General features: G+C 41.6%; 1 protein-coding gene across 1 annotated transcript in view; it reads left to right on the top strand.

Annotated features, from left to right (window-relative positions):
- Positions 1-11769: 11769 nt before the first annotated feature.
- sipa1l1 (signal-induced proliferation-associated 1 like 1) overlaps positions 11770-17838 on the top strand; it is a gene marked incomplete at both ends in the record, with an annotated part of 35163 nt that continues 29094 nt past the window's right edge. Inside the window, 5 exons of the mRNA XM_083899245.1 lie at positions 11770-13185; positions 13573-13795; positions 13910-14040; positions 15703-15891; positions 16440-16614. Of these exons, the coding sequence (XP_083755371.1) occupies positions 11770-13185; positions 13573-13795; positions 13910-14040; positions 15703-15891; positions 16440-16614 (2134 nt within the window). The remainder of the gene's footprint in view (positions 13186-13572; positions 13796-13909; positions 14041-15702; positions 15892-16439; positions 16615-17838) is intronic.

Below are 17838 nucleotides of genomic sequence, written 5' to 3'. Positions count from 1 at the left end.
CTCGCGTAAATTGTCACTCAATTCTCGGAACTGCCCTCTTACGGGCTTATTGCAAGAATGAACGGCTCTTTGTCATTTATGAGGACGTTTAGTAATGGATTCTAATAAGCAGTCGGGGAGACCCCCGCGTTGTTGTCGGCTTTTGAGAAGCAGCGTCCTGAGAGCAAATAAAACAACATTACTGATAATTGGCAAAATAATAGACCAGGCCCGGTAATCTGCTGACCCTTATTCACATCTTGAATTTATTTCAGTTCCTGCTTGAACAGTTCTGGCACCGAGGAACACGACGTCATCCCCTCAAGGCTGTTTTGGATGTCAGCTGCTGTTGTAATAGCCGACCACATGCTCGTGTACGCTCGGTTACTTTTATAAATCTTGGTGGAGTCACATTTTGTTTGGGGAATGAGTCGGGTTTGAGTTTAAGTACGGTTTGATCTGTCGTAGTGTAGCCCTGACAAGTGCCAAAAAAACACACGTCGTTAAGAAAAAGTGTACGTTATTTGTTTCTGAATCTTGACATCTTTTGGCAAGTGTGACACACACACACACACACACGCTCAAACACACTGGCAAATCCCTCTGAATCAGCGCAGCATGAGCAGCAGTGTCCTTCAAGCATGATGTTTGCAGCGCGGTTAGTTTCAGTTGCTTATTTTTAGGCACCAAAGCGCTATGGTAAATGGATTGGAACCTCGTACAGATAGGCCTCTCATTTTTGTCTTTGTGTGTCTGTGTATGTGTGAGTGCATGCATGCCGTTCTTCCACATCGTTTACTTATTTATCGTCTTATGGAGACTCTCCAGAGGTGGGTGCACAAGGTGAGACGGTTTGTGTTTTGCTGTAAATGGCAAAAGGGTTTAAGAAAAGGAACGAAATGCTTGTTCGCATCATGGATTCTTGGCTAATTACTCTTCATCAAATTAGCCCTTTAGCACTTTTCTACCACAGCTGTGTCTTTTTTGTCTTCACTTATTGCACTTTATGAGCATTGGCTTCATACTTGATTTGTATTTTACTGCTCCTTATTAGGAATAGAGTCGATACGATAGTCGGTATCACTGAAATGGATATTGGACAGATGAAAATGTCAATAAAAAGAGCCATGTTGTGAGTTGTTTATATTCCTTTTTCACGGGAGAACAAATATGTCTTTGAAATAGCTTGGAGTGGCACAAATGAACAGTTATCCGCGCCATAGTTTAAAAGGTCTAAAATGGTTTCAGACTGATATCGGTATCGGTAGATTCTTGAGTTTGGGATATCGTATCGGGCACGAAAAAAGTGCTATATTGTGCCATCAGCTACTCTTAATCACTTTTTGCTTCCACAACCAGTTCATGAACTCAATAGTTTGTCATTTGTCATTAATTCAGGTAAGTGCCACTTAAAAACAACCCTTGACCCCTAAAATCAAACCCAACAAAATATATTGTGTCTTCATACCCAAAGACAAAATGTGACTTTAATTTGCGTTGACCCCCATTCCGTCGACGGTTGTTTGTTGTTCTCGCATTGTTTGAATTTCATGTTGTGGATAATTCGGTTCATTGAGCAGCCACCTGTGCCGGCTGCCCCGTGGACGAGCGGACAGCCTGAACATAATTTCTTTTTAACGAGGCTTCCTCAGCTCAATGGCTGCGAGGACGGGACAAAGTCTGCAGGGCACGAGTATCTGGCAGGCACAGAGGTTGTGTTCAAGAGGAGGACGTTCCGGTCACCGGCGGAACAGTAAAAATAACTCTGATTAACCAGTGAAGTCAACACGCATGGAAAGATAATGATTTAACAATTGTGTTGTATCAGGATACTTCAATTTGTATTGTAGATGTGATTAGGGGTAGCTCAAAATTTCGATTTGGCAATATCCCGATAAGCCAACAAATGCGTTCTAATGTAAACAGTCCCTGCCAGTTTCTCTATCCAGGGGACGCTGCTCAAATGAATGACGGGAACTTAGCTGAAAGTTAGCTGGCGCGAAGAAGAGGCAGTTTACAACGGGATAATAGCAGAGAAAGCTACAATAAGAGATGTTTTCTTAAGTCGGACATATATCGCGATGTATCGGCATATGATTCGCTCGCAGTATATTCATTATCACAGAATTGGAGTATCGCGATATTATTGGTATCGTGAGATACCCAGTGATTCCCACCCCATCTGATAGTGTCATTATTTGGAATTTAAGCCAAAATTGACCAATGAGTCATGTCAAATGTATGGGACAGTGGTACATAACACGTACAACAGACGGTTAACCACTACACTTAGGAAAATAAAATACATATATGCTTGAGTCTCGCAAAACATGACGTAGCTTCCGATGAAACTGAAAAACATCTTTTTCAAAACCCTGTACTGCAGATAACGCTGATAATCGGAAGATAAACGGAACAAATGAGGTGGAATTTATCCTAATTTTAATACGTTAATCTGTAACTAATTGTAAACTTTGACCGTGAACCAAATGTCAAACGCAAACAACGGTCGATTGGTTGGTTCTTTTGCTAATTACATCTGTTGATGTGCGCCCTCTGCTGGCATAAAATGTCACCACACATATGTGGACCACACAAACTGAAGGATTTTGGTTAATAATAGTAAATTAATTTGTAATTGGTAAAATCCTCAACAGCAATTTACTGACAAATAACTAAACGTTACAATCCCTGTGAATTATTGTACGGCGGTTGGATGTGGAGCGGCTCAGCGGTCAGTAAATTAGACCGTGGCTCCTCTCGGGCAGCTTTATTGTGTGATGATATATTTAAACTGTGTGAGTGGGACTGTATTTCCCTGTTATATGACAGCTGCTTTTGTTACACATGCACAGTCACCCTCTCTATCATCCGGTCAAAGGTCTGCGCTAATCTACTCCCACTGCCTCCATTGCCGTTCTGTGACGGTCGGCTACCGGAGTGTGTGTGTGTGAGTGTGTGTGTGTGTGTCATTGAATGCCTTTGCAATTTCACACTCAAGAGGAAAAGACAACAGCAGTGGACTTCAGAGAAAAAAAATAAAAAATCCCCTTTTTTACATTTCAGTGAGCAAGGCAGGAGACCCCACCCAACCGACCTCCACACACCACAGCAAAAGAGAAAACCACACGTTTATCTTTCCACACAATTAAAATTTAACTTTGAAAAGCTCTGAGCTGAAACTCTCACACTTTGGCGTGCCCCTGCCGCCTGGCAGCTTTCAAAGAGAATAATGTTTGATTTATTTATTTTCCCCTCCTTATCTGCGCTCTGTGTGCCGGGCGCCGTCATATCCTCGTCCACGCGCAGACAAACTGATACGAGACGCTGTTTGACTTTCAAACGGCTCTTGTCACAAACGCCACTGTCTCTGTGCGGCGAAATGTTTTCATAGCAGCGTTAATAGGAGTTCTAATTGTTGTTTTGCTTTCAGTGACGCAGCGCTTCTTCTTGCGGCGCTTTTTTTTTTTTTGCCGTGACTTGCAATTTCCTCACAACTGTCAAAATCACTGTCATTAAATCTGAAACGTTTTAATCATCAGGGGAAGTTTAAAAAAAAAAAAAAAAAAAAATACTTTTTACACGTTCTCATCTCGGGCTCACATAAACGTCAAAACCAGAGCCACAAATATAGAATGAGACACCAAAATAGCTGAGTCACAGTAAGTATAAGTGTCTTTCCCGTGTGTTTTTTGGTCTTTAGTGACTGTAGGAGCCAATGTGGGCTTAGGTGTACACTACCGGGCAAATGTTTGGGCTCACCTATACAATTGTTGTTGTGTTTTCCATTGAAAGTCTCACTTTTATTCATCAAAAGAGTTGCAAAAGGAATAGAAAATATAGTCAAGACATTGACAAGATTAGAAATAATGATGATAATGATTCTTACTTTTCGTCAAAGAACCAGCAAAACTGTTTTCAGCTGTGCTAACATCATTGCACAAGGGTTTTCAAAGGTTTTCTAATCATCCAATAGCCTTCTAATGCGATTGGCAAACACAATGTACCATTAGAACACTGGAAATGGACCTCTGTACACCTATGTACATATTCCATTAAAAACCAGTGTATTTCTGATTAATATAATGTTATATTCATTGAAAACAAAGTGCTTTTCCTTCAAAATTAAGGAAGTTTCTAAGTGACCCCGACTTTTGACGGGTAGTGCAGTTTGGGGTTGGTGCAGGATTACTTGTTACGGTGTGATTCCTGAACAGCTAAAGTGGTTAATGTCAACTGTTGGACTTAAGCCTTAAATGCGTGGCTTTGTAGCCCTTTGTTGTTGATTTTGTACTATGGACACTTTGATACCTTTGACTACTATGATACAAAGAGATATGTACTGAAAATATCTAACAGGTTGTGGCGTGTGTCAGTTTTAGCTGTAATAAGTTTGGTGTAATAAGGTTTTATGACCGTGGTGATATTGGATTACGTTGTCTTACTGTTTGAACCTATAGATCGTCATTCACAACGTGGAACATCAAAGGAATATTTCTATGCATCGGTGATACTAGGCAGGAAATGTAACTTAGATGTACGGCGAGTGGAAATAAATGCGCAAACCCTTCACACGACCTTCTCTTGCTTTTGTGATTGATGAATTAAAACATTACCTACGAGCCAAGCCCATTGGAACCTTACTACAGCTGAAGACTTTCAGTGGCTTTGGAATTAAGTGTACGTTGGCCACTACAGTGACAGATGTTTTGTCTTCACGGGCCACACCGGCAGTAAACCCAGCAGCATCTTGGCAGCAGCTGTTTTTCAGGACATGCTGTCAAAGTTTTAATCAGTGTGTCTCTTCTCGTTTGTTATTGGCATTTACCCGCCAGCAACCCACGTTTTATTTTTCATTATTTTCTTAATGCCCATAGATTTTGTTGTTTTGTTTGTGTCTTTCTCTTTCCAGCCTGGGCTTGGTCTGAAACCATGTGTGTTGTGTTTGTGGGCATGTGAACTCGAGTGAGACTTACCAAAAAGACATGACGTGACATGTCTTGACTCACCGGTTCGTAGAGTCATGATTTCTGTCTGGGGGAACAGGTGTAATGTGACCACAGAGCTGCACAGTTGATGCAAGACAACAAGTTTGGTTCAGTTCCATTGTTCATTGAGATTGTTCATCATTTTCTTTCTCTGTACTTCTGTGATTGTAAGGCAGCGATTTCTGCGAGGACAAAGTAAGAATTTTCTCCAATACAGGCTGATTAATATGTAGAGAAATCACCAATTCACCCGGCAGTTAAATAAAACTTGTATGCGACGTGGAGCTGCAGCCAACGATGACTTTTGTAGTCAAGCGATTTAATCGACCGCTAGTTGTTTGGTCCAAAAAATGTCAGAAAATGGTTGTCAAATGTGTTATTTTGTCCACAAACCAACGTTTTTCAGTTTTAATTATGTCTTTGTGAAGCAGTTTGCAATTCATGTAGAGATTGATTGAAGAAGAGAAGATATCTATTCTCTGCACCAGCTTATAGACAAACGGTGCATATAAGACATTTTAAAAACATCATTTAAAGTGTAAAAAAATAATAAAAACATGGGGTTTTCAATCTCGCACATCGTAACTGAAATGTGCTGGCGATGATGTAGCCTATGACTCATTATTTGTTCGTGATTAGCCTCCGTCAAGTCGGCTCTCATTTGCTTCGGTAACTTTCACACGGAAGTGACTCAGTGTGCGCTGGATCTGATTCATGCTGTAGTAAAGTCACATCTTGCCCATTGTGACACACCTGTACGCTGTCCTTCACACTGACTGACACTGTTAACAGTAATAACAACAACATGACCGAACAAATTTCTTAATGTGAGCAGTAATACTTCCCTTTGTCTGCCTTCAGTGTTTACCTTAGGTTGTCATAGTTCCCGTCGTCTGAAATCCTAGGATATAACGACGCAATTGCAAGTTTATGGGAAGATTTCCGTCAAATTTCAACGTGTTCATGCTTATTATGCAACTCGGTGAAGCATTTTAGACAAACAAAGTAGAAACTGTCCATAGGGAATGTATACAATTTGGTATATGTGTAGAATAAAGTGTGTGTAAAGTTGGGATTAAGGGGAGCAGTTCAGGAAAAGTCCACAGGAGACCAAAAGTTGCCTTTAAACTCAACAAAACTAATTAAATAAAAAAGATCAGTGCCTCTATTTGTTGCCTATAAATTGTACCAAATTCTGACACTGACTAGCTAATTTGCCAGGAGACCCATGGAGTATAAACTTACATCAGTTGTTTACTAAAAAGTTCTGTGCCATGACGGTGACATCATTAGTTCCTTCAACCTATCAATACGAGCTAATTATACGTTTATAGCACAGTCGAGGCTCGACTGGAAATCGGCTTAATAACTTTGAAGTGTTGATAGGTTTCATTATCGTATGTGAGCTGTCTTTTTGTTCCTTAATAAAGTATATTATTATAATAACGTGTAACAGTGTGTCACATCATTACACAAGTCTGCAGAACCCAGTTATTTCACTAATTAGTTGATATTAAATTGACATTGACGAGAGAGGATCTTTACAGAGGCTCGGATTCCGCAATGCTCCATAAAAGCAGCATTTGTTCATAAAACAGACGGATTTATACTAAAAGAAGATAAATGCACAATAGTTTTTTGTTTTTTTTTGCCAGAAAGAGTGCGTTTTTGCACTGGTTTCATGCGGTCATGTGTACCCTGCTTTACATGCAATTTATTTGACGACTTCTACTACCACTTATAGTAATTACAAGAACAACATCAACAAGGAAACGTCTTATTAAAGTTTTTCTCGCCTTTATGGAGCTCCCCCTATAGTTTTGAACACAAGCGTTTTTCATGCTTATGTGTTTTTCAATTCTCGATATTCAGAAAAAAAGCTGGTCGGGCATTTACTCTTGTATGGCCCCTCGCTCAGTCAGACAGTTGTTTCCTCTTCATTCACTTCCTCCCACAATGAGTTTCTCTTTTGCCGTCTCTGCCACGATGAACATCTGAAATAACGCTATCACTGCCTCGATCTTATCGCCGGTACCTGCGAAGCTATTTGTGTTTCTCCGTAGACCCAAGACTTTGCAAGACTTGCTGATATTGACGACTCCTGGTCGGTGGCCCTGATCTTGCAAGGCTGGATTTCCACTAAGCTGTTAAATTAGGGTTCTTAAAAGTTCTATTTGTACAGTGGCTAGTACAAACTAAAAGTAGGAGTACAAATGGTGCTATTTAGTGTTTCCACCAAGTGGTTTAGTCCAGTTCAGTTTGTTGTGTTTCATAATTGTTTGCGTGTCAATTGTCAAAAGTTGGGAATGATACCAAGATAACGGTTCTGTTAGAACATCCTTCTGTTTTGCACGTAGCACTAGAGCTGCAGCTAACTTTTCTTGATTAATTGAGTTATTGTTTGGTCCATAAAACGTCAGAAAATGTAGAAAAATATTGATCAGTGTTTGTCCAACCTGGAAATGATGATGTTCTCAAATGTCTTTGTTTTGCCCACAAACGAAAATGATTCCATATGGAGCAAAGAAACCAGAAAATATTTTAATATATTTAAGAAGCTAAAACGAGCAGAAATCTTGTTTTTATAATGAAAAAAAACCCTTAAATCGATTATCAAAATAGTTGACGATTCATTTAGTAATCCATTAATAATCTGCTGTCCGTTGATCGGTCAACTACGAATCGTCACTGAGATGATATTTCATGGCGTGCTAACACTGTCACACTGTTATGATGTAACGCCATTCACATAGCTGCTACATAGCTATCACCAGCCAGCTTACACACACCACACAGTGGAAAAGCTAAGGCAGCTCAGGGTTTACCGTTCTGAACTGTACTTAGCTGAACGTGGAAGTGCAGCTTTACTTAACGGTTAAGCTCCATCCCATTAAGTTTGTTTTGAAACCCCTCTTTCTAAATGAATATGAAGGAATGCTATTCTTAGCACATCTGCACTGTCAAAAAAGGAGACGCAGCGTTTGCAAAGAAAATGTCCTTTATCGTCAAAAAGTTGCAGTCGTTCAAATTATCTCAAAAGCTTATTGAGTTTTTTTTCCAGTGATTTTTGTGCTTATAATCTCAGCCGCCGCCAACTGTGAGATGCTGATAAGTCCCTCTGTGAACAGTTCCAATTTCACTGGAGCAGCACAGGACGTCTGCAGCGTTTAGCTGCGCCGGGGAGTGATGCCGCATATTTACCTCAGGAATTGACCTCATTTAGACACCGCCAAAAGGTTACTGACTATCTGTCGGTGTAATTGGTCCATTGCGACTGCAGAGAGGCGCGCCACACCACGCTCATTCATTTCAATTCCCACTCTCTCTCTCTCTCTCTCTCTTTGTGACATACAGAAATAATCCTCTCGCCTCTCACTCTCTCTTCCGCTCCATTTTTCCCACTCTCATTAAAGAACTCTCCCCAGGCCTGTGTGGAGAAAGAGAAGACACTCTGCAGGTAGCTATTTGGGATACGTGTTATTTCTGAGGTGTTAATGGATTGTAGTGCAGGGGGGGGTGGGGGTGGGTGGGGGGAGTGCGCTGTTACTCACTTCCTGCTCCAAAAGTTAAAAAAAACAAACAAAAACAAAACACCAATCATGGCCACTAATAACAAATGTGTGGCGCTTCCTTAGCGATATAGATATATTTTTAATGCATGTTTATGATAAGACTCAGTCATATTTCCACTTGCTGATGTTGTGCACAGGGCCACACAGTTGTTATAGGGGTTTGCACGCTTGCCTTTGCAGCCGCAAGACCTGGGTTCGAGCCCCTGGTTGGGCCTCTCTGCATGGAGTTTTGCATGTTCTCCGGCTTCCTCCCACAGTCCAAAAACATCCAATATTGGAATTAGCTAACTTGGACACTCTAAATTGACCGTAGAGGTGAGAGTGGATGGTTGTTTGTCTCTATATGTGGCTCTGCGATGGACTGGAGAACTGTCCAGGGTGTACACCCTTAGAAATAAAAGTGCAGAGTAGAACCATACAGGAACCTTTTATAAAGGCTCTACCTGGAACCATTAGTGTTAACAAGAACCCTTGAAAAACCCTTTCTTCGGGTAAGGACACTTTTGGAACCCTTATTTCTAAGAGTGTACCCCACCTATCGCCCCATTTCACCTGAGCCCCCCGTGACCCTCTTGTGGAGGATAAAGCAGTAGAAGATGGATGAATGGATGGTTGTTTTGCACATTCTCTTGTGAAAAACCCGTTTGATTTGTTGCTGTAGATGAGCAGGCCTCTTGGGCATCAAGGGTTGGTTTCAGCATAGTTTATATAGTTTGTTTATAAGAGGAGAGGACACACCAGGTTGTATCTTCAATAGCGAATTGGAACTGAAGATCCACTGACCTTGGCTGTTCTACCACTCACCCTAACCCTAACTATTGGGTTATAAAGTTATTGGCGGTGGAGTTGAAGTGGCGTAAAACTCAGAAAAAGTCCAGAAAATTGTCTCCAAACTGTTTTTAATTCACATGTGATGAATGCAGCAGTATATTGTGCAGGTCATACATGTTCACACCAGCAGGAGAACGTCCTGAACATCTAGGTAATGGGATGGCTGTGTTGTCTCATCGTCCTGACTTTCAGCATTCTCTGCCTCCTCTGGATGTTTTTTTGTAAAATGTCCATCCTTTAGTGCTTCTGTGTCTGAGATGAATTCAATTGACGTTGTTAAAGTAAACTACGCTTATGCCTTTTATGCTGACTCTCATTGCATGACCATAAATCCTCTTTAATATTGGGTAATTACCGCTCAAGGCGAAGTGTAATTTAATTGCCACGCATTTTTCTGCACTAAAGCAGACACCTAACGTGTTCTGTTCTCAATGCCGTTCTAACTGTGCTTTTTATAAATTCCACTTCTGTGAATGTAAAATGCCTCCCGAGAGTTGTCATTTTGCAGTTTCCTCTTGTCTAATCAAAACAGTTTTCCATGAACCTGCTGGTGCTTCGCTGACAAACTCAGTTGATCATGCAGGCATACATAAACCCCCCACCTCTCTAAAGAAGTTCTTTTATTTTTCCTTCATGCTCCTTCATTTGCACGGTTTCTTTTTAAGAGAATTATTATACAGCCAAGATGACTATGTAGCTGCTTTTGAACCTTGAGATACAGTATGTTTTTGTCTTTCTATTAAATATGACCTAAGAAAAAGGGAAAATCCCCTTTGACATATCAAACATGTTCCCGTACACAAGCCTCTGCTCTGAATGTGTCTCAAGTCAGACACGCATACACTCGCAGTTTAAAAAAAAAAGGGGAAAAGACTTTGAGTTTTTACCGTTTGAATTCCTTCCTCTTACACTTCAAACACTTCGGTTTTTGAAAGTCAAACTGAATTTCAGGCGAGGACGTCATGCTGCTTCAACAGACCAATCGATCAACTCGCAAACAGGATTAGAGCAGAGTGGGTACGTTTGGTGCAATAAGAACAGACCTCAAGGCTGCGATCTGCAACGACGAAGCCACTCGGTTTCGTTTTAAAGTTAAAAATCACATTCAGAACTCGACGGTGTCTACCAAAACGAGTGTGCTTTCTCTGTGGATAATCCACACACTGGTTAGACGTAATTAGTCACAGCGAGGTCTGTGGGAAGGGAAGAAATCAATCGCCCTGTTCTCTTTCTCGCCCTCACACATACAGTACATGTACACACACACACACGCGCACACACATACTCACAGAAACATGAACTGTCCAAGTCCTTATCTCCATGGTGATACAAAGTGTGGCCTGGAAGAGAGAGCGAGAGTTGGTGCACCAACCACTACGAGCAAACAAACACTGCACATACGCTGAAGCAAAGTGACCTCTCTACGCTCAGTTACTTCATTCATGGCTTTGCAGATTGACCGAGTCGATTCCGCACAACGTATTCTTATGTTCTTTATTTTCATTCTAGTTTCCTGAGCTACCCAATAAAAAAAAACCTATGTTATGTTGACCGTGTAAAAGCTACCCAAGGTCTTTGGCAGATAGGTCAAGAGTTATCAAACCAAATATCCGTCGGAAACCTAGCGTCAACAAAGACGCGTTGTGACAATAGTACGATTTCTAGAAAGTCAAGTTGCCTTCATGAGTGTTTTCATTTCTAAGCTTCCAATATGTTAGCATCTGTCGAGTCGGTGTGTAAAATCTTTATTTTAATCTTCAAGTGCGGTGCAAGAGGTCCTTTTTATCATACAATGTTGGTATCGTTTGTGAAGTCGATGATTATTACGAGATAAAAAGATTCCTCAAAATGATCACATCTCTCTCCATGTACATTATGCTAATTGAGATCATTGCTTCTGGATGTTGTTATGTGTATAATGAACATGAGGTAAAAGTCCTCTTTGATGTACATATCAAAGAAATACTGTAGGTGACCTGTGTTTTTCTTTTATGTGGCGGCCATTTGAGGAACTGGAATCAAAAATAAAGGTTTTGCTATGATGCTGAATGGATTTCTCTGTTTTTCTCACTCGCAGGTACAGACAGGTCCAGACTGAATGATTTCCAAAGCAGACAGCCTTTTTGAGTCTGCGGCCTTGAAAGTTCACTTCTAACAAGCTCCAGCTACAAAAAAGGTACTGCCATTCTACTATTCTTTTCATAAAAACTTTAAAAAAAAATGGTTGTAGGTGTTAATTTAGTATTGGGCCTCATTCATACTTTCCTTTCCTTTGCTCTCTCCACAGGTCCAAATGTGTCCCTGAGACTCTCTCATCACTTCAATCAGCGGGTGTTATGTTAACCCTAATTTAAACCCCATCTGTACCCCCATCCCCACCTTTCCCTCCCATCTCCATCATGACCAGTCTGAAGCGCTCTCAGACAGAGCGCTCCGTCGGCGGCACGGTGCCTGCGTCTGACGAGTTCTACACTCGCCGCCTGAGGCTTCCCAACGGAGGAGCGCCCCCTCCCCGCAGCGAGAGCGCCCACATTTCCTCTTCATCCACCACTGGCACCAACCCTGGCGTCCCCAAGATGGGCGTCAGGGCCCGCGTGGCCGACTGGCCGCCGAGGAAAGATGGAGGCGGAGGAGGTGTTTGGCATATTACCGTGGAAACGGACTCACCCAGCTCCACCAACACCACCAGCTCCTCTGGGTCTGGATCTGGATCTGGAAGCGGAGACAGAGAAAGGCTAACCGGAGGCGGAGGAGGAAGTGGAAGTGGTGGTGGTGGTAGTAGTAGCGGTGGAGGTGGAGGTGTGTCGGCTGTCTCAGCCCACAGCAATCTGTCAGCGAAGCTGGGCCACCTAATAAGCCCACAGGACTCGTCCATGCTGCGCAACATCCAGAACACACTCAAGAACAAGATGCATAGCAAAGGAAAGGACAATCGCTTCCTGTCACCAGATGGCTATCTGGGCTCGCCTCGCAAAGGCATGAGACGAATCCGCCAACGCAGCAACAGTGATATAACGATTAGCGAGCTGGACGGGGACGGCAACGAGGGCTGGTCTTTCTCAGGGTGGACGCCCATGCACCGCGAGTACGGCAGCACTTCGTCCATTGACAAACACGGCGTGTCTGGAGAAAGTTTCTTTGACATGCTCAAGGGTTATACGTCCTCCGAGGCCCCCGATCAGCGAAGCCCAGCCCCGGAGAGGCTAACCGAACTTCTGACTGTGGCGCCCATAAAACAGGCTGCACTTGACCTGCCAGACGGTCCAGCCCGAGGCAGTCCCGCCAGTCGGCTGAAGGAACGAGAGAAGCACTTAAAGAGGAGGTCCAAGTCAGAGACGGGTGGAGAGTCGATATTCCGTAAGCTGCGTAGCGTGAAGGTGGAGGGCGACACGTCGAGGGCTGGCTCCGATGCTGAAGACGGGGGGAAGGGAGACGAAAGTGGCCCACCCCCAAAACCCTGGGTGTGCCAAAAAGGCTTTGCCCACTTTGACGTTCAGTCTCTGCTCTTCGACCTCAATGAGGCGATCCAAAGCCGGCAGTCTGGGGCCAAGCGCAAGAACACCACGACCGGTGCCTCGGCTGCCGCCGCCGCCTCTGCCTCCGCCACGTCCTCCCTCTCCTCCAATCAGAGCGGTGCGTATGGGTCACCCTGTGGCTCACAGGAGGAGCTGAGCAAGGAGGGGGCCGGAGGACACGGTACCAACCCTGCCTTAGACCCCGGCGACGACAAGAGCAACGAAGTGGTGCTCAGCTGTCCTTGTTTCAGGAATGAGATCGGTGGAGAGGGCGAGAGGAACATCACTCCAGTCAAACAGGTAGCTTTTGTCAGGTGTACCGTTCAAACATTTGGTGTCACTTAGATAAATCAGAAATACACTCTATACATTGTTAATGTGGTAAACAACTATTCTAGCTGCAAACGTCTGGTTTTTAATGGTATATGTACATAGGTGTATAGAGGCCCATTTCCAGCAATCATGTCTCCAGTGTTCTAATGGTACATTGTGTTTGCTAATTGGGTTAGAAGGCTATTGGACGATCAGAAAACCCTTGAAAACCCTTGTGCAATGATGTTTTGCTGGTTCTTTGACGAAAGCAAATTTTTTACGTGACCCCAAACCTTTGAACGGTAGAGTAAATAGGCAAAGTTCCTTTGTTTTGATTCTGTTTACTCACTTTACTTTTATTTTCCAATCCTCCAGCAGGGCAGCATAGGCAGTGGGGGAAGCTCGAGCAGTTCTTCTGGCAGCACAGAAGAAGGACCCCTAGACGCCATCCTCAATACTCATTTCACCAATGCTGGGGTGGCCGTGCTGGAATCTCCCAAGGACGGGCCGAGTCAGCACGCCGACCGATCCAAACGTTACATCGTGGAACACGTTGACCTCGGCGCCTATTACTACAGGAAATACTTCTACCTCAGAGGTAAATACGACGGTGTCCCGGTATATTCGTACGTAGTCCTGGTTTTTTGCTCCTTTTGTATCCACTCCTGCCTTATATATATATATATTTATCGGTTTCCTTCTCACCCCACAGAACACTGGAACTATCTGGGCGTGGATGAGAACATGGGTCCAGTGGCGGTGAGTCTAAGGAGGGAGAAGCTGGAAGAGCACAAGGAGCACGGCCAACAGTACAACTACAGGGTCATCTTCAGAACCAGTGAGGTACAGTGAAACAAACACGCCGTCCTATTGTGTTCTTCCGTACTTGATTTGTTGATATGTTCATGCTCACAAATTACGTCAATGTTTAGTACACGCCGGTGCTGAGTGATGACGCTAAGACGCTTTTATGAGGTCAAATTGTGTAGGAGTTAGGACATAGGATTTGTACCCTGGCTTATTTATTGAACAAGCCCAGTTGGACGTCCACGATTAAAGCTTCAACACCTTTGATGCCACAGCCTCCGTTCCTTAACACCACTTTGATTTATTGTGTTCTTTTTAATGAATTAATTAATCATTTTTTTTAGTGAGAGGGAATCTTGTGTGAATCCGACTCCGCTCCCTGCAGCCATCATTTAATATGGAAACCAGAGCCAAAGATCCGTGTCTTCGTTCTTTGAGCTCGACGCCCACCTGCCGTCTTTGTCAGCCTTCATCTGTGAAAGAGTGAGCTGTGCAGCTAAATGAGACTAAAATAGGTGCCAAAGGTATTTGTATGGAGAAGGAAAAGCATCCTTTTGCCTCTTTAATTTACAGAATAGGGAGCTACTCTGGTTTGGATGTACACTTCACGCTGTACATGTTCATGTGTGGCTGTGATGTTGACGAGATGAGGCCGGCGTCCACCGAGGACAGCGTTTGTTTAACCCAGAGGGTTTTTTTGCTACAAACAGTGCAGTCTTGCCAAGGACAACATGAAGACACACATAAAACAAACACTGACACTTTATAAGCGATTCTCAAGAGCCACGAGACCAGCGCGACCGATCCAGCTGTGTTTATTTTGCACACGGTGGATATTCAGGTCCTGGGTTCTTCTGATTTATTCATGGATGTTATTCATGGAAGCCTTGACGTTGTTCTAGCCCGGAGAGCCATCCAGTAGTGTGAGTTAAATTTAATTGCACAGGCCTTTAGGCTTCATCGCGGGCTTTCTTGCATCTTTTAAAACATAGAGCCGTTAGTATTCTCCTAATGGGCAGGATACTTGGTTTTGTTGACGTTCTTGCCGCTCATAGGTAAGTGCCCTAAAGGGTCAGAACATCAGCTCAACTAAACTAAGACTCTTCCTGTCATTGTGATTACGCTTCAGAGGTTCTCACAGTGTATGTTTAATGCATGACTGGCCAAGGGAAAAGTTTTGTTTTTATAGTACACTACGTGTTTCTCTCCAGGCTTATATTTTTGTGCTGCACGATCTTATCACCGGTTCACGTTAAGATGCCCCGAAAGAACTTTGAAATCTAATGCAGATTTCCTCCAAAAACTAAGTTGGACTCTTAAAATCTTGTATTCCCTTTTGGAAAATGTAAAATGAAGGCTTAAAGGCTTTGTTAGAGAAATTCAGCTCTCTCTATTCTTTATTGTATACAACACCGTTGGTACCATTAGAACACTGGAAATGGGCCTCTATACACCTATGTACGTATTCTATTAAAAACCAGACGTTTGCAGCTAGAATTGTCGTTTACCACATTAACAATGTAGTATTTCTGATTCATTTAATGTTATATTCATTGAAAAAAGGTGCTTTTCCTTAAAAAATAAGGACTTTTCAAAGGGAAACTTTTGAACGGTAGTGTATATAAGTAACTATGTATATTATAGTAACTGTATATACTAACTTGTCATATTTCTTTGCTGATTTCCCTCCGGTTCTAGCTGAACACTCTGCGAGGCTCCATCCTGGAAGACGTGGTTCCTTCCACGTCCAAACACGGCCTGGCACGGGGCCTGCCCCTCAAAGAGGTGCTGGAGTATCTGGTGCCCGAGCTCAACGTCCACTGCCTGCGGCTGGCGCTCAACACGCCGAAGGTCACCGAGCAGCTGATGAAGCTGGACGAGCAGGGGGTAAGGAGACGGAATCGGGCCAAGTGGATTTGATTAATTACTACTAACTCCCCTCCCCCATGTACCTTTAAGTAAAAGGGAAATAGAGTGAATATTTGAACTAAGGAGACCACTATAACCATGATTGTGTACAGTCTCCAGCTAATCATTCTCATTTTGGGTTATTCAAATTTCTTTATCCATTCACTTCCACAGACCTCGTATTATTGTGTCACACACAACACACAATTTGGCCAAAAAAAGAACAACCACCAAAGAGAGAAAAAATAAACAAGCTTTTTGACACTTGTGTTCCTCATTGCAATCATCCAAAGCTGAAGCTTTGTAAATGTCAACATGATTGCTTTGGAAAATGGCACTGCCATCACTGTTGAACATCCCAAGGTTGTTATTTTTGAAAATGCCAGATGCAAGTCCCCCGCCCCCCCCCCCCTCTTAAAATGTCAATGTATTTTTTATTTTTTATTTTTTTTATTTTACTGACACAAATGTGGTTGAAAAATACTTTTGATCGCAACCAGCTCTGCTCTCTCTCTGTCTCTGTGTAGCTTAGTTTCCAGAGGAAGGTGGGGGTGATGTACTGCATGGCGGGCCAGAGCAGCGAGGAGGAGATGTACAACAACGAGGCCGCCGGCCCCGCGCTGGAGGAGTTCCTCCATCTGCTGGGGGAGAGGGTCAGGCTCAAAGGCTTCACCAAATACAGAGCTCAGCTGGACACCAAGAGTATGTACATACATATATATATATATATAATGTGTGTATATATATATATGTATATATGTGTAGGTTTATGTGTATGTGTGTATGTATGTATGTATGTATGTATGTATGTATGTATGTATGTATGTATGTGTGTATATGTATATGTGTGTGTGTGTGTATATGTATATATTTGTATAAACTGTGTATATGTACACTGTATACATGTGAGTAATATATATATATATATGTATATATACATATATACGTGTGTATATATATATATACATATATATATATACACATATGTGTATATATATACACATATGTGTATATATGTATACATATGTGTATATATGTATACATATGTGTATATATGTATACATATGTGTATATATGTATACATATGTGTATATATGTATACATATGTGTATATATATATATACATATATATATATACACATATGTGTATATATATACACATATGTGTATATATGTATACATATGTGTATATATGTATACATATGTGTATATATGTATACATATGTGTATATATGTATACATATGTGTATATATGTATACATATGTGTATATATATACACATATGTATATATGTATACACATATGTATATATGTATACATGTATACATATGTATACATATATGTGTATACATGTGTATATATTTATACATATATGTGTATACATGTGTATATATTTATACATATATGTGTATACATGTGTATATGTGTATACATGTGTATATGTGTATACATATATGTGTATACATGTGTATATGTGTATACATGTGTATATGTGTATACATGTGTATATGTGTATACATGTGTATATGTGTATACATATATGTGTATACATGTGTATATGTGTATACATGTGTATATGTGTATACATATATGTGTATACATGTGTATATGTGTATACATGTGTGTATATGTGTATACATGTGTATACATGTGTATATGTGTATACATGTGTATATGTGTATACATGTGTATATGTGTATACATGTGTATATGTGTATACATGTGTATATATGTATACGTGTATATGTGTATATATGTATACATATATACATATGTGTATACATGTGTATATGTATATATATATATATATATATATATATATATATATACATGTGTATATATGTGTACATATGTGTATATATGTATATATATATAATTATATACGTATATGTATGTATATGTGTGTATATACGCATATGTATATAT

Source organism: Microchirus variegatus, assembly GCF_963457635.1.
Source record: "Microchirus variegatus genome assembly, chromosome: 12".
Lineage (NCBI taxonomy): Eukaryota > Metazoa > Chordata > Actinopteri > Pleuronectiformes > Soleidae > Microchirus > Microchirus variegatus.
Note: the sequence above shows the minus strand (reverse complement) of the source record. Positions and strands in the feature narration are given on the sequence as shown.